General features: G+C 37.5%; 1 protein-coding gene across 2 annotated transcripts in view; it reads left to right on the forward strand.

Moving 5' to 3' along the window:
• Positions 1-73: 73 nt before the first annotated feature.
• LOC306863480 (rab11 family-interacting protein 3-like) overlaps positions 74-24,541 on the forward strand; it is a 34,408-nt gene continuing 9,940 nt past the window's right edge. The window contains exons 1-5 of one of the 2 annotated variants that reach the window (XM_079406827.1): positions 1,251-2,382; positions 2,578-4,037; positions 8,487-8,580; positions 12,475-12,548; positions 18,491-18,660. In XM_079406827.1, the coding sequence (XP_079262953.1) occupies positions 1,356-2,382; positions 2,578-4,037; positions 8,487-8,580; positions 12,475-12,548; positions 18,491-18,660 (2,825 nt within the window). In that variant the 5' untranslated portion in view covers positions 1,251-1,355. Of the gene's footprint in view, positions 4,038-8,486; positions 8,581-12,474; positions 12,549-18,490; positions 18,661-24,541 lie in introns of both variants that reach the window. The other variant, XM_079406826.1, reaches the window with a different exon arrangement.

The raw sequence follows: 24,541 nt of genomic DNA on the forward strand, positions 1-24,541 counted from the left end.
ACAGATAAGTGCGCGAGGAATGATTCTTGACGCCTGTGGTGCGGCGCTGCGCATGCGTGTTGCTGCCGTGTGTACACGCGAGTGTGTGTGTGTGAGAGACAACAGAGGTTGTGTATTGCTGCTGATGAGAGAGAGACAGATATAACTGAAACATCATCCGTCGACTAAACACAGGACGTCTCATTTTAAATCTTGGATTTCAGGTTAACGGATGAGTCGCTGCGGAAGGATTAAAAAAGGCAACCGCGCTTTATTGTGGGATTATCGGTGGTCTCGAGCTGATTTGAACCCGCTAACAGGCTAATAACAAGCGCAGGTGGATGACTCGCGAGACTCGACCTGGATATTGGCCTGTTTTTAAGAGAGATAAACTGAGGAATAAAACGCCTAGCATCAAACCAAATTAAGGACTCTGACGGGAACCAGAAACATATCACGGGTGGTCTTTTATATCGAAATGAGCGGGGGTCGTATGGGCCAGCTAGTCCGCTATTGGGTTTACCTCAGATGTGGAGGATGCTGATGCTAACAGCGCTAGAGCAATCTATCATTTAAGGGTTTTCGGTTTTAGTCTAATGACAAAATGACAGCTGTTTAGAACACAGTGTTGTGCTTAACATATAAAATATGTAAAGTTTTACTCTCTCAGACAGCGAGACAATCTGAATACACTGCCTCGTGTTTATACATCATAACCAGACTTTAATAATTACTAGTGAATCCAGGGAAGTGTCAAGCCTGTTATAAGTGTACCATTAATGTGAATTTATAATGATTTGTTAATGAATCAGGCAGGAACATTAGGAAGTTAGGGATTATGAATGAACTCAAATGGAGTTTGGACATGCGGTCTGATATTGGCATGATATAGCTTTCTATTTTATGTAATAGATTCAAAAATTTTATTTTTCATAAATAATTTCTGAGTTTTTTTATGAGTGGCAATTTTAAGATGTGAAGTAATCCTGTTATTATGTGTTGATTAGGATCAGCATGTTTTGAGAAGTCTTATGTTAAATGGATTAGATGTGGCTTTGAATGCAGAACAGGGAAACAGGGCCAGTTTTTTTTTCTTTTCATGGAGAGGTTTGCATTTCGGAAAAACTATCTCAGCCCATATGAGCTGTATTACTGCAGTGAAACATTATCCCTGTGTCCGTAAAAGTAAACAGTGGTTGATCATTTACAGGGAGGTGGACGCTTACGCATGGGTCTCGACAAGGATATTTCTTTTGGTGCGTATGCTGGAAGAGGCCACCAACTGCTTTTGAACATTATTACCTTGTGGGATCATAACAAAGGATTGGCATTTCTGGAATATTTCCGCTTGTCAGAGGAGAGAACTCTTCTTTTCAATGGAGCAAGTTCTCTCCAGCCCTCAGGGGTGTTCTGAGTGGGAATCTGAGCAGAATCCCCTCGAATTTCTCCTTATGGATAAAGAAAACAGTTCTGTTGGCGATTCTACTAATGAAATTTTTCAGGAAAATGCCATAAATCTTGATGACCTGTTTTGGTCCTCTCAGTATTCAGGGCAGACGTATTCCTGGGAAAATGGTTTGGAATGTGACTATCCCGAATGGAAGACTCAGCCTCCTCCTCCCCAAGATCTCAAAGGAGAGGGTTCTCCTGGAGGTTCGGAAATTGTTGTTGGAGATCTCATCTGTTTTAACTCTAGATCAACTAGTCCTACGCTCTCAAACGTACCTGTGCAGAACCAAAACAACTTTTATGACCTTGCTGAACAGGTGCCTGATTTCCTGCAACCTGTGGAGGTTACTGCCACTTCAAACTCTCTAGATGTGTACACAGGTATTATTGACCCCACAATTCAGTCTGACAAAACACTACTACAAGAAGCTCACCTCCTTGAGGACACACATTTAACAAACTGTGAATTCAGCCATAATTTCCTAGAGGAAAGAACATTTTTGAACAACGACAGTCAGTGCTTGCTTCCACGCGGGACTCATCTCACTCTGGAATCTGAAGGTTTGCTGCTTGTTTCTCCTGTGGAGTTGTCATGTACAGATACAAACTCAAATCCCAAGCCTTCAATTATTTGTCAGACATCTTTATCTACACCAGAACACATCAACTTCTCATCCTCAGCCCTTTCCTGTGAGGCCATCCCTCCGACGACGTGTACAGAACTAACTGTCCTGTCATTTCACGAGGGTAATGCTCCCCTTCCAATGGATGAGATGGAGATGTTGTTACCTGGGCTGCTGGTTGGAGGTCTATACTCTGAACAGGAGAGTAGTAAGCCCTCAGCTAGTAACGAGACCCATGACGATGATCTTCAGAGCCAAGAGACAACAGACGCTAACATAGAAACAACACAACTATCTTCTGAAGCAGAGACTGTCTGTAGGACTCCATTAGGTGAGTCTTGCATATCACCTGAACTTTGTGAAGAAGTGTTGTGTGATTTATCCACAGAATGCACATTTGATGTACCTTTGGAAACGGTTGGAGAAAAGATAGAGGAGGAGGTTGCGTCCAATGCTACAACTGATAGCGTTTTTTCTGAAGTGAAAACAGAACTCACACCAATTGCATTTGTTGATTTACAAGCAGAAGATCCTTCAACTGAAAGCCTGCTTGACAGAGATGAACATAAAGAGTCCGCAACAGTCTTGCCAGTCATCACATCTGAGCACAATGCCTTAATTGACTTCTCACCTGAAGATGACATCTTATCTGAGGACCACAGCCAACCCACACATTTAGCTGAAGCCTTATCTGAGATGCCCTATGATGGAGATATTCCTGATTCCATGTTTGAGATCTTCACAGACAGGATCTCTTGCGAAGCTGTGCCATCTTTAGACTCTGTAATTCCACCTGTGACAGATGCTACTGAGCTAACAGAACAGGAAAAATATGATGCAAACTCACCCGATCTTGAATCTAATGCACTTACTCTTGAATTTCAGGATAATGTAACAAATGTAGAAACAGACAACATAGACAGTGACCCTGAGGCTATGGAGACACAGCGAGCCGATGGTACACCCACAATAGGTAACACAGAAGACTCGGACACGCTCAAAGTTTTAGAGAGCTCAGATTTGCATCAAAATCAGGAGGCAACTAGTTTGCAAAGTAAGTCTGACAGTTTGCAAATTGTTAATTTAAACCTAGATAACAGTAAAGCTGACAACAATCAAGAATTGAACGCAATGAGTGAAACCTGTCAGGAACAAGTCAATACTCAACAAAAAGAGAGCACGCTTGTGGAAAATCTCACAACTTTGGACCAACTGAATGACTCTTTGACTACAAACTCAAGTGCAATTATAATAGACACACCTGAAGAAAATGTAACTGCTCATAATGACGGTCACAATACACCACTGAATGTCGAAGAGAAACTTGACTGCGTGTCTTTACAGGGAGGGGAGAGTTCAGATTGCAGTATGTCTACTCAGAATCAAGTCAAACCTCATTGTGCAAGTAATCCTGATTCTTTAGAGTCCACTCCCTTCACCTGTGCAGGTGATCAGCTGACCGTGACGGGTGGACTTGTGGGGCCGGATCTTACAGAGACCACAGAGACTCCCAGCCAATTGTGTGAAGCTACTGGAGAGGCGGAGTTTCCTGCTCTGCTTACACATCAGGAGGATTTCCATCAGCTGACACCATCACAGATAGACCTGGCACAAGAGCAACAAGTGTGCTCAGTCACCCACAGCTCTCCTCCCTCACACAGAAATGTCTTTCCCTGTGGAACCAGCTTGCATGGGGAGGCCTACCTGACCTTGATGGAGAATAATCCTGATACTCCCAACATTCCCAAACATGCAGAAATGACTCTGGATCTGTGCAAAGTCTCAGATGCTCTGCTGACAAAATCGCTTCATGACCAGAGGGTCCCTGTGGATTTGATAAACGTGCCTATAGTTTCCTCAACAGCCCATAAAAGCGAGGAGCAGTCGGCTCTCCGAGCAGTTTTCCAGGCTTTGGATCAGGACGGGGATGGATTTGTCCATATTGAGGAGTTCATCGAGTTTGCAAAAGCATATGGAGCCGATCAGGTCAGTTTTTGGCGTATCCTTGTCTATTTGTTTGTGGTGGCTAAATATTGGGTGGGGGGTGTAAATGTTATAAAAATGCTTTATGATTACAGGACAGTGTGTGTCTTCATTTGCTTCCCAAAGCTCAAAGTGAAACTCGATCATGGTGACACCCAAGAACTGCTCTTTTATTATTCAAACCCTCAAAGACTCAGAATACCACTCTTGTCCTCTCACTCTGTCTTTCATGGCGTCTTTCCTTTTTAACTATCATTTGTTTTGCATCAGTTTTAACAAACTATGCAAGTAGTATTTAATTACCTAGTAACTTGTAATAATTTCTGGATCTTAACTTGAACATCAACAGTTTAAAGGAATATTCCAGGTTCAATACAATTGACAAAGTTTGTAGAAATAGAGACAATGTTGTAAAATAACTTAGCATAGAAATGGTTAGTAGGATTTTTTTAGGCCGATGATACACGGGGGCAAATGTTTGAGCAATGTTGCCGTCAGCGGGCAACCAGGTGAGGCACAGGGCCCACAACCGATCTAAAATATCCAGATAGAAATTTGTTACCCATTCTCAGTGGGAAAGTGCCTGAGCAACATTGTTGAAAAATTGTCATGTTGAATCCAGATTTTTGCTTATTTTAAAGAAAAAGAGGGACAAGTAGCAGTTAATTTTTGCTGTAATCAACATTGTCACATGTTCTGTTAATTTGAGCTTAATTTGTATTAAACAGGAATATTCCTGGTAGTCAGTCAAAACAAAAAGAACAGTTTTAGTAAGAATGGATGTCATTGTGATTGCCACCTGAACTACGGGCACATCAGTAATAGATAATTCATGGCTTTAACTTATGAATTTCTTTGTTTTTGTAATGCATGTGAGTTTGTTTAACAAAATATGATCCTCTGTATTGTTTGAGCGTTATTGATGTTGAACTAGTGTTTATAGGTTTTTTTATGTTATGTATTTGGCAGGTCAGTACACAAGTGATGCTAGATATTCAGAAGGAGGATATATTTATTTCCAACTAGCTTTTGAGACCCAGTTGAGCACTGGATGTGCCGATTTCAAAATCCCTGTGTGTTTATTTTGCCATTCAGATGAGAAGATAGAGTTGTGTTCCTGTTAACTCCTGATCCCCCAGACATGCGCCATTGTGCGTTTAAGAGAGGATGGATTTGATGCCGGAAATCTGGCTCTTGTGACTGTTAAAACTGCTGATCAGATCAGCTGAAAGGTTAAACGGACAGATACGATAGAGAGGGGTGCATGGACAAATGAACTTGTATTTGTCTTTTCATCATTGCTATTCATCTTTTCTCAAATGCACTTGAAGTGTACATAGATACGACTTCTTTTTGCATTTGTCTTTGAGTTTCCTAATTTTGCAGTGAGCTTGTGACAGGTTTAAACTTTAACCGCCCTGTTATGAGAAAAGTTTAACATATTTGCAACACTAAGCAAGTTTGTGTGTTCTATATAAGGTAGTTTATGGTTTCAGGGGTGAAATTGCAAACCATACACCATCTCAGCCTCGAGGGTCATTCCTTTGGCTGCGTGACTGTGATTGGACTTAAGTTTGCACAAGTATCTTCTCAAGTGTACAGTATAAGAGCTTGCTCAGCTGGTGAGATGGTTTATGACTAACAGGGTGGAGAGAAATGAACTTGAAGAATCAGGAAGACAGAAAGTGATATGATGTAAAAAGTTTCTGTGTGGATATTTGTATTGGTCTCAGATATGTTTTCAGTACACATTGGAGAGATATCGTGTCTGTGCATTTGTTTTTCATTATGATGTCGTCTCCATGTCTTTTTTTATCTGTATGATACGGTTGCTATGGGATTGTGTGACGTTAGATGCAAATTCTTACCCAGAAGTAGCGTTTTCCAGGAAGTAACTGGTAATTAGCATCAGGTAAAAGAGCAAAACTGTCCATGTGTGTGACTCTGAGAAAGCTGCTACTGTGCATTTTAAAATGTAAGAAATTTAGAAAGTCAAAAGAGTAAATAAGAATAAAGAATATTTTCTCTGTATGGAGTTAGTTAGCTTTTGGAGACCTAAAAACCCAGTGTTTTTTATAAGATCGACGGCCTGAGGTTGTTTCTGTTTTAACTGACAGATGTTATTAATGTGATTCAGTCAGTCACAGTTTTTTTTTGATGTGTGAAATCAAAGTGACGCCACTCATGTGACTGATTCGTGACTCGCCAGTTTTCACACTTTGACTTGTGATGCTTTAATATAAAGGGGTGAAACAGCACCGTGCCTGACCCACATTACATAAAGCAGTCGTTTGATTAATTAATAAAATACCAGGAATAACCTTTAAATGACTGCTTATCTGACAGAAATGTTTTGATAAACAACTTGCATATTATACAGTTATTTTAGTATTTTATGTACTGTTATATTTTTATTTTTATTTTGAAGTTGTGGTAAATTAGGCCTATTTATTTTTAAATAATAGTATTTAGTTTATTTTTTATTTCAGTTTTAGTTTCGTTTTTTTATTGTATTTTATATTTCAACTTTTTCAATTAAAGTTTTAGTAGTTTTATTTTTGTATTAGTTAACAATAATAACCTAAGTCATTTACTCACCCTCATGTCATTCCGAACCTGTATGAGTTCCTTTCTTTTGTTAAGCATATTTATAGCAATATTGTTAAAGATATTTTGAAGAATGTTGGTAACAAAACAATTGACAGTAGCCATTGACCTGCAATGTATTTTTTTCTATGTGTAGATTAATGCCTTTAAGGACTAAAATATCACACACACAAACAGAGATTAATGTTTAGGCAACAGTTTGATGTTTTGATCTCTCGGTTGGAGGTATTTGAGGGTGTTTTGGTGTTTTTCTTTGAGAACTCTGTTTCTGGAACTCACGACTGCCATGCTGGATATCAGTTCTGCTGTTGCCTGGTTACCGACTGTGTAATTGTGTCTGTTCACTGGAGTGTAATACATTACTGTGTGTGTGAGAGAGATTTGTGTGTTTTACCAGCATATATCAGGGATGGACAGACTTTTTTTTGTCTGTGTTTGTCTGTTACAAATAAATTTATATCATGTTTTGCTCCTAAATACAAGATAATAGATTGGAAAAATACTAAAATGAGCCCATGCCGTTTTTGAGTCTCAAAAACCTAGCGATACTGAATCCACATATTAAAAAGAAGACCACCAATTTCCGTGAACCATTGGCCATTGCACACTTTGAGTCCGTTGAGTCCGAATTTTTCGTCCAAAATTTTTGCACGTTGAAAAATAAATACGACCTCACGTTTTGTCAATCACGTTTGCACACTGCCTCCGAAATTTTCGTCCGTCAAAAAAAAAATTTGGATCGGGTTCGATTTATTTATTTATTTTTTTTGCGTTTTTTTTGCGTTTTTCGCATCCGTATAAAGCATTTTGAGATGCTTTGAGAAGGTGTTTTGACAATTCAGAGCCACCGTACAAGCGAAAGCAAAAATCCAAAATAGTGTCAGACAAATTAATACACTTCGTCTTGCAGCACAGAGCACTTTATGACAAACAAATTGCGGAATACAAAGATACAGAATATAAAGAACTGCTGTAGCCTATTTTGTTATGCCTGGCGCGCACCTTTCCGATGCCGCAGTTCAGTGTGTGTGTGTGTCTGTGGGTGTATCCATACCTCAGACAGTCTCTGTTCAGGGGGTGGTGATGGCGCAGTGGATAAGACACATGCCTTTGGTGTGAGAGACCCGGGTTCGAATCCACTGTGAGACACCAATGTGTCCCTGAGCAAGACACTTAACCCCCTAGTTGCTCCAGAGGCGTGCGACCTCTGACAGATATAGCAATTGTAAGTCGCTTTGGATAAAAGCGTCAGCTAAATGAATAAATGTAAATGTTCAGGATAAATTGGTTCACGGAAATTGGTGGTCTTCTTTTTAATATGTGGATTCAGTATCGCTAGCAAAGTATCAAACTGAGGCACTGACATCCTGAAATAAAGTTTGAATCTCTCGGGATAATCCCGCAGATAAAAATAAACTCTCCTTCCTCTCTGCGCAATCTAAGGATTGGATGGACCCAATATTTCCTTTTTCTTTTTCTTTTTTTAAAAAGAGAGAGGACAACAAAATCATCCTCACTGCTTGAAGACATTTTGTATAGTTTTGCGAATTTTTTCGCAACGGATTAATTAAAACGCATCGGACTCAGTGTGCAGAGACCTTTACTCTCAATTTTTTTATTATGTAATTTGTGCAGGATTTAACATCTTTACATGTGTGTAAATAATATCACATTTCTTTCCTCCTCTTTTAACTTTTTCCTTTTTGTGGAAGAATCAGTTCATGTTTGTGTGTTTTGGTGTCATTAAATGTATGATAATGTAGTCCGTGATGCATAAGTTTGTGTAAAATGAATAGGTTGTGTGTTTTGTCATGTTTGTTGAGTGCCGTGTGTTTGTGGTTTCAGGTGAAGGATCTGACACGGTTCTTGGATCCCAGCGGTCTGGGTGTGATCAGCTTTGAGGATTTCCACAGAGGCATCAGCGCAATCAGCAATGAAGGTACAGCAGCACATACAAACACACTCAAGGCATGCTTTTAGGGCTGCAACGATTCCTCGAGTAACTCGAGTAACTCGATTACAAAAAATTATCGAGGCAAATTCCTCTGCCTCGAAGCCTCTTTTAAATAATTTTAAAGCTCACATCACGTTCTTTCGCAATTATTATTTTTTGTATGACACAACGCGCTTACGTCACCCAAAAAGCGGAAGGAGACGCAAGTCGTTAGCGGTGTTTTGATTTGAGAGCGCGGGCAGCAAAATGGAAGATGGGAGCGGTAACAATGAGCAAAGAGAAGACTCAAACAAGAGAAAACGACAGAAAATGTCCAAGGTTTGGGATCATTTCAAATTGAAAAGTAAAGAGAACGCCGTGGTGTGTGTATATTGCAAGATCGAGCTAGCATACCACAACAGCACGTCGTCCATGCTACAGCATCTAAACAGAAAGCATCCACTCTACTCAAAGACCAGAGGACCGTCACCCGAGACAAGGTAATAAATTCAATGTAGCGTTAAATCAATGTGATTGCTAGTCGAGAGGAAGGCTGTTAAATAATGTACGTTAATTATGTAAGGGATAAACCACAACGGCCAGTGCAATTTAATGAAAATATACCGCACGACGTTGTGATGTGTGATGCGGTCACGACGTGCCGTGGAGGTGTGGTATATTTTCATAGAATTGCACTGGCCGTCATGGTTTATCCCTTACATGATAAACGTACATTATTTAACAGCTGTGGGGTAACTAACCAATGGAAATAATTTACTGTCAAAAAAGTTGTGAATGGCTTTTACGATGAAACATACTATATACTTTCAGGGCTAGATTACAGCATGACCCATACACAAAATAAATATATTTGAAATATGTTTTCACAATATATCTGAAACATATTTTTTGGAATATATGCAAATATTCGAAATTGGCCCAATAAATATATTTTAGTTATATTTCAGAATATATTTCAAAATGATAAATATAAGTGAACAACAATGCAAATATATTTCAGATATATTGTGAAAACATATTTCTTTTGTGTATGGGGAAACCTGTTGTGCATTTTAATAAGCTAAATTGCTTTTCCTCTTTTTCTCCCTCTCAGCACTTCACAACGGAGTATGGACAGCTTTGTTCGCCCAGCTCAGTCATGCACTGTTCAAATGTTGAAGTTTGAATAAATACATTTTTTTTTGAGAAATAAAAGCCAAATGCTTGATCATTTTACAGCCACATCATTTTCGTTATGCATTATTTGTTTTGGTTGTTTAAAAACACAAAAAAAGTTTTTATCCGATTACTCGATTAATCGATCGATTAAGTGCTGGATTAATCGATTACAAAAAGAATCGATAGCTGCAGCCCTACATGCTTTAAATCATGTTGGGGGTTTCCGTTAACAAATGTTGCTCTTAATTAGAGATGAATTATATTACAGACTAAGCCCAAACCCTAAAATATAACTTTTGCCAATTTCAGAAAAGAATAAATGTTTTTTTTTTTTTTTAAAGGACATCTTCAAAAGGAGGTTTTTCAGGTTTGGCTTGGAAATTCATCATCAGTTTTGTCCTCAAAATAATAGCCAAGTCAGTAACACAAACATTTCTCGATGACTGCTTGATAATCTGATGCTATTTAGTAATGATTTTCCTGATGGAGAGTTCACATCACAGTAGAAAAACAAAGTGCAAAATAATGAGTCAGAGCATCTGTGAATTACAGTGAATCACACTGCTGAAATGGGAAATTTGAGTTTCTTTTAAAGAAAAGAATCTCATTTAAAAGAGCTTTTACTTGCCACACAGGAGCATTAACATGACTGATATAATTAGATTTATAAATACATTAAACATTAAAGAAAAAGTGAATTCATACCTTGACAGAACCTGGTTGTAAATGCAAAGATGATGTGGCAAAACGCACATGATCATCCTCAGATGTTTGCTGCCATACTAACACCTGGATTAGACACCTGCTAGACACAGATGCTGTGTGTTTGTATGTAAGAAACAAATTAAGATATTTTTAACTTCAAACCATTTCTTCTGGCTAAAATATGATTCCATTATCCATAATAATGCTTTCTGCAGTAAAACGTGGTATGCGCAGATCAAACATTGGTGCCAATTGAAAAAAAGTCCAAAACAGATCTAAACAAATATGTGGGTGTATTTTAATGTGAGAGGACACATGGGATGGACTTTTTCACTGGAGGAAGCGTTATTACGGATTATGGAGTGTATTTTGGCCAGACTATTTATAGTTAAAACTAGGGATGTGCGCTACGACTAATTTGACTGTCGTTTAAACGCAAGTTTTGTATCCGACTAGTCTAAAAGCTAGAAACCCCCAAAAAAATGGCAAAAGAAAAAAACTGCGTGTATCTATATAACAGCCTACACTTGAAATACTTGAATCACACTGTCAAATCCCTCAATGAATTCTGCTAAAAATAGGTCACGATTATGCCGTATGCTTGACTCGCGTTGTCATTTAATTTTAGGCGGTCGTTAAACAGAAAAAAAGGAAGAGCATACACTCAACATAAACCATCTTATTTATTCAGATCGGAAAATAAAATCAATAGACTGACAGAATTCTTCATTTTCATATAACGTTAGCCAACATATTAAAACAAAAGTCAAAAACAATTGGAACGTTTATCAAGGAATGGCATTAAAACGGCTTTTAAAAATGTACTTCATGTTGGCTATATTGTCTAAAAACAAAACCATGCTTGTTTTACTTACCTCCAAGCTAACACACATGTGCCTGTATTGAATATTATTTCGCATCGCTCCTGTAAAGTTACTGTTAGCTAATCTGACATTACACAGTTTACTCACAACTTTTCCATTGCCTTCTAATTCAAAAATATAATCCCACACCTCGCTGGTCTTTCGCATGGTCATTTTGAGCTCGCCGCAACTGAAGAAAACACACTTGAAGTCTGAGATAAAAATGTAGTTTCCGCCCAGATATGCTTTTAAAAAATGTATATATTTAAATATTTTGATATGTATTCTTTTTCAAAAGTTTTATTTTAACTTTTGAAAAAGCATGCACCTATTGGCTTCACACAACATTAATTGATGGATTGGAGTGGTGTGGATTTATTGTGATGAATTTGTCAGCTGTTTGGACTCTCATTCTGACCGCACCCATTCACTACATAGGATCCACTGGTGAGCAAGCGATGTCATGCTACATTTCTCTAAATCTGATGAAGAAACAAACTCGTCTACATCTTGGATGCCAAATGTTTACAAATGTGGTCTTTGCTGAGTGCTCACTCACTGTTTGAAAGCAAAGCCATACACTAGTCTTCTCATACACTCCTCATCTATTTTTAAATCTATTATGATGATGCTGGGATAGCTTAAAGCACTTTGCTTGGGTTTTCTACTGATTATACTTCAGTAATGTTCAGATCATGTTTCTAATGGCCTGCTGGGCGTCCAGTGTTTCACGAGTCAGATTTCTCTCTTCATTAATGGATGAGTGACTGGAGCATCTACCTCTCCCTGCCTGTCTATTTGTACTCCAAAGCATTTACCAGATTCAAGAATCATTTTTCAGGAGGAAAATATTCTAGCTGAAACAGACTATTACATAAATATAGTTTCCTGGACTCCAGACAGCCCGGTTGCGTAGCGCAATGTATTCCATGGTGACTGTTTACGAATGAAAAACAAACAGAGAATGTGAATGACATAAACCGCTGTTCCTCCAAAACACTCAATTACCATGCCCTAGTGATGTCGATCAACCCAATATATAGAGATAAATAGACAGGGATAGAGAGATATTAATCTAAACATTATAATATGCAGTTATCATTAGTCCATTGTCATAATTCTATTTTAAATGCAAGGTGTTTTTCTTTATCAGGATCTGATCCAGACCTCTACAAGACTCATCTCAGCTCAGTTGAAGCCAATGGACCTCCAGAGGAATATGACGAGGTATTACACACCAACATTATGGTTATTGGGTCCATTTCTCCTCCCCTCTTGTCAGGACAAACATAATAATTCAGCATTTCAGGACCCCATTATAGCAGAATCGTGGAATCTAGACCAGCACATTCCCCAAATTCCCCAAAAGATTGAAAGACCACAGACAAGCTCAGAACATGAGAAACAGAGCATGTTCTTTTCTCTGCTACAGCACCTCCTGCTGGTTCATGTGTGTTCAGTTCAATCATTATTTACTATCTACATGTTCAGTAGTGTGTCAGTAGGATATATAATAAAATCAGTTTACGTTTACAAGCATTCCTTTTGCCATAGATTGTATTAATCCAGTGATGTTTTTGTGTGCACAAGGAGTCTGACAGCAGCCAGTGCTCCACACAGAGATCTGATCTCATCCAATCCATCTGGAATAACATTAAGAAACAGAAAAACTGAGGCAGACTAAATCCAGGAGAACTATGGCAACGTCTCCAAGATACTTGAAGAAACCTACCTGCAAAGCTACAGTACTGTGAAAAGTTTTGTGTAAAAATGATGTAAAGTTAGGGTGCTTTCAAAAATAATGTCAAAGGGATTTTATTTATCAGTTAACATCTTAACTAAATCAAATCAACATTTTACACTTGCACATAGTTCTTCAGGTAGCTTTGCAGGTAGGCTTCTTGAAGCATTCTGGATTTAGTGTGTCTCAGTTTGTTCTGTTTCTTCATTTCAATCCAGATAGACTGGATGATGATCAGATCAGATCTCTGTGGAGCTCTGGCTGTTATTAGAGTCCATGTGCACATAAAAATCTCACTGGATTATTACAAATAATAGCAAAAGGAATGTTTGTAAATGTAAACTGATATCTCCTACTGACACACTACAGCAAAAGATAGAAATATTATTTAGTGTAAGCTTCCTTCAAATTCTGATTTGTTCATGAGGTTCATTCAGAACTGTGTTTTTTGAATATTTATAGCAAGCTGGCCCTTCAGTGTGGTTTACTACTTTTTTGTAATTTATAGCCTAGCTAAATGCTTTTTTTTATATTTTCTGATTATATTAAATTCTGTTTAGCTTAATCTGTACACCTCAGTTTCTATGTGGTTATGGCCCAGTCTATCCAAAGCTTTAATTATAATAAAGAGTTACATAACTCTTTATAGTTATCTGCATTAGTATATTGTGGCGCTAAATTCTTAAATTGCGATTACAGAAACATAAACTCTTTTCCAAACTGCAAATGTGGTTTATTATTCCCAGCAGTCTTTAGAATATTCATTTTGTATATACAGAAATGTGCTGCTTTTGCGATCTGATTTTCCCTTTCCTCATTTCTGTCTTCCCGTCACTTCTAATGAAACACACACCTGTGTGTTTTCCTGTGGGTCATGAATAGCTGGACTGTTTCCATGTTTGCTGTCAAAACACCTCGTCCAGAGGAACAAACAGACTTACACACAGACATATGGTTGACAATATACAGGACAGGATGGTGATAGATTTTTTTTGTAGCACACACACACCTGTCATTCATCAGAACATATGAGTGTTTTGTGTGTGTTGAGATAAGTAAGTGTTTTGTGCGTGTTGGGTGTGAAGTGTTAATGATTTGCTACATGAGAACAGATCAAAATGAATAACACCAATAGTGTGTCTTAAAACCTAGTGGGCCGCCTACCTAGACAGCATTTTTGGCAATCATAGACACACTAAAAATGCTGTTTAACTAGGCAGTGCACTAGACTTCGAGTCACAGCCACATAATATATGCACACACTCTGTTTGGTGTGTTGAGAAGTTCTGTTGGCACATGACTGTAATGTTAATTAAAGGGGTGGGGTTAGGAACACAGACTCCGCCCATTCCTGGTCTCCATGCCCTTCAGACTTTGGTCCTCATTTTCCAAGGGAGCAGACTAGGAGTCGTTGCTCTCTCTGTAGACTCTATGGGGAGACTGTGAGAGAGACAGGAAACAGTTGTTGTTAGTTTTGAGGTTAGCTAGTGAACCTGTTTTTCCCGTGTGACGGTACTCAAGTAGGAAGAATGGTTCTGGGAATGGCCTCTCCTGTTTTAGGACCTCCTCACGGACTCACACAGGTATGTCGGGCTCTGAGATGCAGGTTTCCTGATGGAGTTTGTTGTTTTGGTTAGAGCTTACTGACTGACTGAAGGTTTGAGGTCCAGTCTTGAACCTTTGTCAATAATTTGTGATGGTCATCGTAGTATGTGAGATGTTAATCCAGTTTGTTTTTTAATGACTGTAAAGAAATTGAACAAAGAGTCTTAAATGCAACTTTTTTTAGTTGTTAAATAAAGAGGGGGGGGGGGGGGTGAAAAGGAAAAAATCAGTGGATCAAGGTGTATAAATTTGATGTCTTTATTTGTAACTTTTTTGTTTTATTATTATTATTATTATTTTTTTAAGAAAATGTATTACAGGGGCGCAAACTTGTCACCTTTCGGCGAAATTTGCCGTTTTCACCTTGAAATAGGTCATTCACGTAAATCGTGTAGATCTGTAAAAAAAAAAAAAAAAGGGGGGGGGGGGGTCGTAGTCGTATCTGCGAGTCATCTGTGTCACGTCACCTGTAGCGTTTTTTCCCCCTGTTGGCAAAGGAATGGACCCGCCCTACTCTGCCTCTGATTGGCTTATCTGTCGTGGCCTAATGGATAGAGAGTCAGACTTGTAACCCAAAGGTTGTGGGTTCGAGTCTCAGGTCCGGCAGGGATTGTAGTTGGGGGGGAGTGAATAACCAACACTCTCTCCTCCCTCAATACCACGACTGAGGTGAGACCCTTGAGCAAGGCACCGAACCCTCAACTGCTCCCCGGGTGCCGCAGCATTGGCTGCCCACTGCTCACTACTGTGTGTACACTTGGATGGGTTAAATGCAGAGCACAAATTCCGAGTATGGGTAACCATACTTGGCCACACACCACTTCCCCTTCCCTTTCCCCTTTCCCTTAATATTCTTTCCCTCATCCAACCAATCTCACTCCTGAAACCTAGACGCTGCAGGCAAACGTCCATATTTCGGACGGGATGCATTTGTATCTTCTGTAAATTATGGTATTCCAGTTTAAATGGTGATTACCGCGTGAGGCTGCGGTTTAAAAAAAAAATTAGTTTAGTTTTGTTTTGCGTGAGGCTGCTGTTGCGATAGCTATGAAGATTGTAAGTTATGTTATCGCTACATTAGTTCGCTACCCTTTGCAAAAATGCTCCTCAGTCTTGACCATAACATTTGTCTCGCATATAAGTAAGCTATTACTCTGACATGATGTCGATTTGAGAACTGTTCAACCTATAAGTAAAGCATACCATTTAATGTACAGTAATATTAGTATCACTCAGCTCAAGTCAGGCAGCGCTAAGCCATAGCTAGGTGTCAAGATGGAGAAACACCTCGCGTTTAGCCCGTCAACTGCTTCAAAAATCTGAGTGCTGAAATGAAGATGTACAGTGGTTTATTTACCCTGACTAAGTTCATGTAACATCTTAACAACAATCCTTGTTGATTGTAGACCATAGTTGTCGCTCAGACGTCTTTTAATCATATAAAGGTGTTCATCCTTGAATGGTGCACTGCACAAAATGCTTTCCTACTTAGATTTTTTGTCTTGTTTCCAGTCCACATATATCTAAAAATTCTTAACTCAAGACGCATTTTCTAGACAAGTAAAAATTATTGTCTTGTTTAAAAAAAAAATTTATTCAAAATGTCAAAAATCAAATAAATTTTTCCTTAAAACAAGCTAAATAATCTGCAAATGGGGTAAACAAAATAATCTTATTTCAAACTGAAAACAAGATTATTTAGATTTTTGACTTATTTTTTTTCTGAAAAAACTAATTATTTGATTTAAGAATTATTAGATATTTGGACTGGAAACAAGATAAAAAATGTAAGAAAAGCATTTTTTGCAGTGTGAAACATTTTCTCCCTATGAAGCATTTTGACTTGCCATTGTGTGTGAAATGTGCTGTGAATTAACTTTCCTTGGTGGTGGTGGTGGTGGTGGGGGGGGGTTAGTTTGTCACCTTTTTCACTCCTGACGAGTTTGCACCCCTGGTATTACATAGCAGGCAAAGAACAAAATAAATGGTAGAACCAAGGGGCAAAAATTCTGATTTTTTTTTTTTTTTTTTAGAAGAAAATATTTAGCATAATATAAAAATGAGAGCAAAGGGAAAAATAAAAAGTAGAGCAAGGAGTATAATTATTTATTTATTTTTACTTTAATTAGTAAATTTTTTTTTTAAAGAAAATGTTTTATGTAGAATTAAAAAGGAGAAAAATAAACAGTATAACAACAGGTATACATTCTGTGTATTATTTTTAACTTTTTTATTTAAAAAATATATATATACATAGTAAATAAATTGCTTATGTAAATAGCCGCCTCAGGGCTCACAAAATTTCAAAATCCCTGGTAGCCCTTCGGGCAGGTACTCTTCAGATTTTGGTAGCCTGAAAATTAATTTAACTAGACCAAAAAAAAAAAAAATGTAGAAAATCAGAGGAGTTTAATCGTCAATCAAATATATTTTCAATACACAAATATCAACAAATATGAAGGAATTTCATTTCACTATTTACAAGGTATCTGCAGATTTATGACTCATTTTAAGAGCTGCACAAGTAAAATGAACACCGTATGAGCGGGGTTGGACAATGCCTATGGTAACATACAGTATTAAGCCATAAAATTACATGATTTACAGTTCAGATACAGGTTTTCACAAAAACAAAAATCTTATACAACAGCATTTCAGCCTTAGACCATTTTTCTGAAACCATGTTAATTTCGTCGACGACGACAAAATATTCATCAACGAACCTTTTTTCTGTGACTAAGACGAGAGACGTTGACGAGCTAAAACTAATAATATCTGATGATAAAAAAACTATTGACGAAATTTATGCCGCGTCTTCATTAACAAGACGAGACGGGACTAAAATGTTATTTGAGGACTACCGAACATTCAAAATACATCCTATAGGCTAAGTTGTCTTGTCTTTCAAAATGTGCGTCTCTGTCATTGGATAAGGGACGTTTGCATATCTAGTCTATGGCAGCCGCAGTGGATGGATCAAACGCGAACTAGCGATCTGAAAAACGTGCAGTGCTCATATTTATTCAATGACATCATTGCCTTTTGAAGTTTAATCCAGCCGTATCGCCATTCTTTTCTTTCCGTTCCCAACTGTAAGACCTCTTGAAATTATAATTAAGACATTTCTTATACCATTTAACGTATTTAAAACTTTTAATGGCCTTAAGTTTGATACAACTAAATTGAAGAGTTAAGGACCTGCGGGAGCCCTGTATTTTAAGGTAGCCCGTCGGGCAGGACAGTGATACATTTTGGTAGCCCGACTGGAAAACACAATAGCCCCGGGATGTCGGGCTAGCGATTTTGCGAGCCCTGCGCCTTAGACAAGATGCATCTTCGGTACATTTAAACTTGGCAATAAATAACAACAAAGCAATTGTTTTTCTTGTGAGGGTCTTTTAAAATTTAAATCCTTGTTTTTGTGCTGTGGATGATTGACAGGGGAGTATGCTGTTATCTGGAAATCATCAGAACGGACTAGCATTTACACTACAAATGCAAAGTAGTCACGTGTGAATGCATCAGTTCATATTGTTCTGTAAACATTCGTCACAAACCTTAATAACCTCCTGCCCGTGTGTGTTTGCATGTGAAATAGACAAAATCTGCATTGAAAAGTATAAACCTTTCTCAACAAATTCTTCCAAAACCAAATGATATGAGCTGTTATACACATTCATTTTATAACTCTATATTCTTACTGCATGTCAATTATTGATTCAGTTGTTTTCCTCTTAGATAAAGTTGATACTTGCAATGTAAGCTAGAACACCTTTATGTCTCCAAAAGCAATAAAAGTTTTATAATCTGTGTGTGTGTGCAGCAGGCGGAGGTCTCAGACAGCGCCTATCTCGGGTCGGAGAGCGCCTACAGTGAGTGCGAAACCTTCACGGACGAGGACACGACGGCTCTGGTCCATCCAGAACTCCATGAGGATGTGGAGACCGACAGCGGCATTGAAAACACACTCACGGATGGAGACGATCGCAACAGGTAACACACCAATGCACAGGTGTCAAATAACATGCCCAAAGAGACTGGGTTGGTAAATCACCCAAACTCATGCCATAAATGCAGTGTTGTTATTAAAGCAATAGCACACCCAAAAATAAAAAATGTACTCGCTCTCAGGCCATTCAAAATGCAGATGAGTTTGTTTCTTCATTTTAACAGATTTGGGGAAATGTATCATTTCATCACTTGCTCACCAATGGATCTTCTGCAGTGAATGGGTGCCGTCAGAATGAGAGTCCAAACAGCTGATAAAAACATCCACAAGTAATCTGCACCACTCCAGTCCATCAATTAATGTCTCGTGCAGCAAAAAACAAACCATTTGCTTCTGGCCAATCCATAATATTGCTTTCTCCATTGAAAAAGTTGTCTTGTCTTTTTTCACTGGAGGAAGCATTATTAAGGGTTATGGAGGTAACAGTTAAAGCGACTTAATGATGATTTGTTTCTTACAAGTATGCAGTTTTTTTTGCTTCACAAGATGTTAATTGATGGACTGGAGTGGTGTGGATTACTTGTGGATTATTGTGATGTTTTTATCAGCTGTTTGGACTCTCATTCTGACGGCACCCATTCACTGCAGAACATCCATTTGTGTATGATGTATGATTTTGGGTGACCTATTCCTTTAACCAAAACTATAAAAATCATTGCAATTATTTAAATAAAGCTTAAACGTAAAAAGCTTAAATGAAAAGTAGAAATGTTTAAGAAATAAGCTTAAGTTGAAGAAGTTCTAAAACTTTTGAAACTAAAACTTGATTGAAAATAATAGAAAAACAAATTCATATTACAAACACATACCAAAATAAAATGACACACAACAAAATTAAAATAAAAATATAAAAGTAAAAGCTAATTCAAAATAATAAAGACTATAATATTATATAAAAACTAAAATAACACTGCAGAAATGTGAAGACATCATGTCTAATGGTGACCATTGACCTTGTTTCAGTAGTCTTGAATGTATCAGCAATAATCTAACAAAATAAAACAACTTGCTGATACAATGTATCAGTTTAGGACTCTGTGTTCTCTGGAAAAGCACTTTCTGGACTTTAACTTCCTAACTTCCACAAAAGCAGTTTTTCTTGGATTATATTTCTCCTTAATTTTGTGCAGTAAGTGTGCAGTGCTGTTGTGCGCTGTTGTACATAAGAAAGTCTGTTTGTGTTTATGCAAGAATCTGCTGACTAGAGTTTCTTATTTCCCAAGAGCCGCTAACATCAGCTCAGCTGACCGAGGTATTCCTGTTTCCCGTGTTATCGGTGTCAGTCTTTATTTTCCTGTTGTCCAGTTGCAGGAAGTGTGGAGTTTGCTCTTTCTGCCTTCCTGCGGCCCAGAGTTGATCCATCTTTCACTCTCTAGGGTCCGTTACTCTCTGGCTCTTACTCGCTTCTGTCATTGTAAAATATCCTGGTTCTCAGCCCTCGTGTGTTTGTCTTGATTTAGCATCCCTGCTGTGTCAGGGTCATGCAGTCTCGCCAACGCTGACCTTCCCAAAACTCTCATTCTAAATTACGGAAAACGCATCATCTAATTTTATGATAACTTGCAGATTTTTCTCTGGATCTTTGACTTCCGGACTCTGATATCAGTCCTTGGCATTTAGGGTTTGTTCAGATCCCTCAGACTAGTCTTAAACTAACTTTATTTAGTCAATTTTGTTGCATTATTAATGCAACATGTTTCTGTGTTCAATATGTGTTTGAGTGTCAGTTGGACAACATACGTTCATGCACACGGAGATTAAACTGATTATAGAGCATGCTAGCACACACACACTGGGTCACCGTTACTGAGCTCTAAATCAGATTAAGACGCGCACACACATCGCCACCCAGCCGTACGGTTTAAGCATATGTAACAACGTCACAAATGTCTGGCAGGAATGTCCGGCAGATTAAACTCTACATGTTACCTCATGTAAAGCTAGTTTAGGCTAGTTCGTTCTGAGTAAGCAGTGTTTATTATCAGCTGTGGGAGTTTGGTTTGCACTGTGACACGCTGTGTGCCCAGTTGCTCCGGATCGCCAAAGAAAGGCCGAATCGCTTTAAGATGCGGTCGCCGCCTTCACGCGTGCTTTGTGTGACCAACCGCAGTGTTCTAGTGAAACGAGGGTGAGTATTTGAGGGTTTTGTGTGTTTTTATGTCGAATATAAAGCAACAATAGAAATCCGTTTAATCAGTAACAGTTTTCTTGTTCATTTGTCGTTTTTTTTATTGTGTGTATGTAAATACTTAGGTTTTAGTTTATCATTCTTTTACACCGTTCAAAAGTTTGTGATCAATACAATTTGCAGAATTCTTACCAAGGTTGCATCTATTTTAAATAAACACACAGTAAAATACAGAAATATTTTGAAATATTATTATGATTTAAAATATTTTTTTTGTATTCGTATTAGGGGTGTGCTTTATTAAAAAAAAAAAATTATATCTCTATTTTTGGGGATTTTTTTCGATAACGATAATCAGACGATATTTTGTCAAGTGTGTTATTGTGCTGATATCTGACTGCCTTGGACAGCTGCAGTTTTTGATATTCTTCATATTCTGTGTGGTCAGTTCACATCAGTGATAGAAATTCATCTTATCATATAAGTTTAAAATAGATTTTTACCTTTTATGAGCAATTTTACCTTTAATAAAGCCATTTTTTTTCTAAAAGTCTGTATCTTTTGAGTCAAATTGTTACAAATCAGTCAATTAGAATAATAAGACATTTAGACTGTTACCAAACAAATGAAACCAGTTTCAACTAAATTAATCTTTGCAGAAGTAGAATTTAGATGTATTTACACAGTTTAATGCAGCTCAGAGGGGACATGGAGTGCTTTAACTCGCAGTTACAAATGCATAATGTTTTGATATTTTAAACATAAAACATTGAATACTGATATCTGAAATGATTTTAAAATGAACAGATACTTTGAATGTGAAATTAAATCGTCAGTAGGTGGCAGCATGTCACTGTTAATAATTGAGTTGCGACTGAACCGAATCATTTAAACGGTTGATTCATTCAGGAACGAAACACCATTATGTTGTTCAGAGACACAAAAAACAGTGCTGTAGTTTTTTTTTTTTTTGTCGAAATAGAGCAAAAACAGGCAATATGGTGTCTAAAACTTAAAGGTGCCATAGAATGAAAAACTGTCTTTACCCTGGCATATTTAAATAATAACAGCTCTGTACATGGAAATGACATACAGTGAGCCTCAAACACCATAGTTTTCTCCTTCATATGTAAATCTCGTGATTAAAAAAGACCACTGAAAAACAGGCGAATCAGAACATAACACCGACTGTGATGCAACAGTCGGGATCACTACGCCCCCAACATTTGCATAAACCCGCACTTGTTCTAAGCCGGCCGAACCATCAGAAGCTCTACAGGTATTGTAAATAAACAAGCGCGGACAACAGCGAAAATAACAAAATTAATTTTATGTTCCAGGCCGTGCAGGGGGTGTGAAGTGCAGGGATGGGTTGGTGTCTGTATTCAGAAAGGCACAGAAAGCAAATAACGCGAGCCACTAAAGGGACATGGTTAGCTCCTTGCTAGCGGTAGCCTGTTACAGTACATAAGATTTCACTCTCAGTAAGGAGAGATGAGGATGATGGTGAATGACTTACAGATCCTGAGCACCACTGACAAGCATCTGATCTTGTGAAATGTGTGGTAAGTACTGTTGCTCCATAATGTAAACATAGTTTGTGTGATCGCGTCTCTTGAAAGTGAACTATAACGCGATCGATGGATCGTTCAAAAGCAGTTTCAATGCCTCGCATATTAATAACGGCTCCCTGATGCCTGCGTTTTATATACAGTATAATTACCCGACGATATAACTGCGAGAGAAAGTATTTAAATATATATTTTCCTCCCTGTGCTTCCTTCTTGCTGATGAGCCGTACTGTGAAACAGCCAATCAGAGCAGAGCTCATTATTATTCATGACCCTGCCAAATAAGCCAATAACAGACCGTTTCATTCTAGGGAGAAATCCTAGGGTTGTAAATGGACATGTAAAATCGTTTCTGGAGATTTTTTGCCCTTACCTAAGCCACATACCTTCTGTGTAGATATCAGAGAACAATTTAAAAATACTGTATCAATGCATTCTATGGCACCTTTAAGTCTTTTTAATATTAACTTGTTTATTGAACTGTTGTATAAAATCAGTATCACAATCATGCTTATTTTTGAACAAAAGTAATTTTAACTATATGAAATGATATATGTTTTCTGCCCCCATATCTTGAATTTTGTGATCATTCTTAATGCATTTTGCATGCACGCACGCGCTCTAGTCTAGACTTCATGAAATGAATGCGTGCACTCTGTAGGGGTGTTTTGATTGGTTTTTGCAAAATACTTGATAATGTCAAATTGCACATCCCTAAAACAACAATTACGATATTATCGCAGACGATATATGACGCACACCCCTAATTTGAATATATATTTTAAGATGTATTTTATTCCTGTGATCAAAGCTGAATTTTCAGCATCATTACTCCAGTCTTCAGTGTCACATGATCCTTCAGAAATCATTCTAATATGCTGATTTGCTGCTCAAGAAAATTATTATGTTGAAAACAGTTGAGCTTTTTCGTATATTTGTGGAAACTGTGATACATTTTTTATGATTTTTTTGATGTATAAAAAGTTTAAAACAACAGAATTTATTTGAAATCTAAATCTTTTGTAACATAAATGTCTTTACTGACCCTAAACGTTTGAGCGGTAATGCATTAAAAGTACTTTAAAAGTGTGGTCACGGAGTTCACCAATTAAGCGCATACACTGGCCCGTCTGTCAGGAAGCCAGTGATCCAATCAGATGTTAATAAACTGGAACTTTTGTTGTTTTTCATCATTAATGTTAAGTTTTCACGTGACCTGCTCATGATCACTGTCCTACTTTGGGTCTCTTCATCTTCATGAGCATGTCTGAAAACACTGGCATTGTGTGGATTGTTTAGGTTTTGTGCTGTTCTTGGTTTAATCTCTCTGGAGTTCTTCAGACGTTTTTAGGGCTGCTGAGAGATTAAAGTGAATTATCAGGTTATCATCCCCAAGACAAACTGTTCAAGTTCTGCCTCCCACACTGTTTAAGGAAGTTGTTTCATATTTTATAGTAAGAATAAAAAAGAGCAGACTTTGATCAAACAGTCAATCAGTTGAAATTGTAAAACTATCAGAGAGACTATAAATATGATGTGATATTATTAAAACAATATACTTGTTTAAAAAAATGAAATTAATACTTTGATTTTACAAGGATGCGTTAAATTGATCAAAAGTTGCGGTAAAGTCATTTGTAATGTTACAAAAGATATGTTTAAAATAAATTATTTAAAAATTAAACATTTTAAAAAGTTTAAAAATTAAAAAAAAAAAAAATCCTGAAAATTTGGTCGGTTTCCAGTTTTCAGCACTGATAATAATAATAATAATGTTTCTTTAGCAGCATATTAAAATGCTTTCTGAAGGATCATGTGACACTGAAGACTGGAGTAATGATGCTGAAAATTCAGCTTTGATCACAGGAATAAATTAAAATACATTAAAATAGAAAATATTTATTTTAAATAGTAATAATATTCTACAATATTACTGTTTTTACTGTATTTTTAAACAAATAAATGCAGCCTTGGTGAGCATAGAGACTTTTTAAAAACATTTTAAAATCCTACAGACCCCAAACTTTTGAGATTGATTTTTAGATTTATGGCCACGAAACTAAAAATGTATTTTAATGTATTAATTTGCTACAAACTTTCACCATTGCTTCAATTATAGAAACCACACTAAAAAGAAAATGATTAAATTAGCCTGGTATTTTCAAC

The sequence above is a fragment of the Barbus barbus genome, assembly GCF_936440315.1.
Source record: "Barbus barbus genome assembly, chromosome: 44".
Classification (NCBI taxonomy): Eukaryota; Metazoa; Chordata; class Actinopteri; order Cypriniformes; family Cyprinidae; genus Barbus; species Barbus barbus.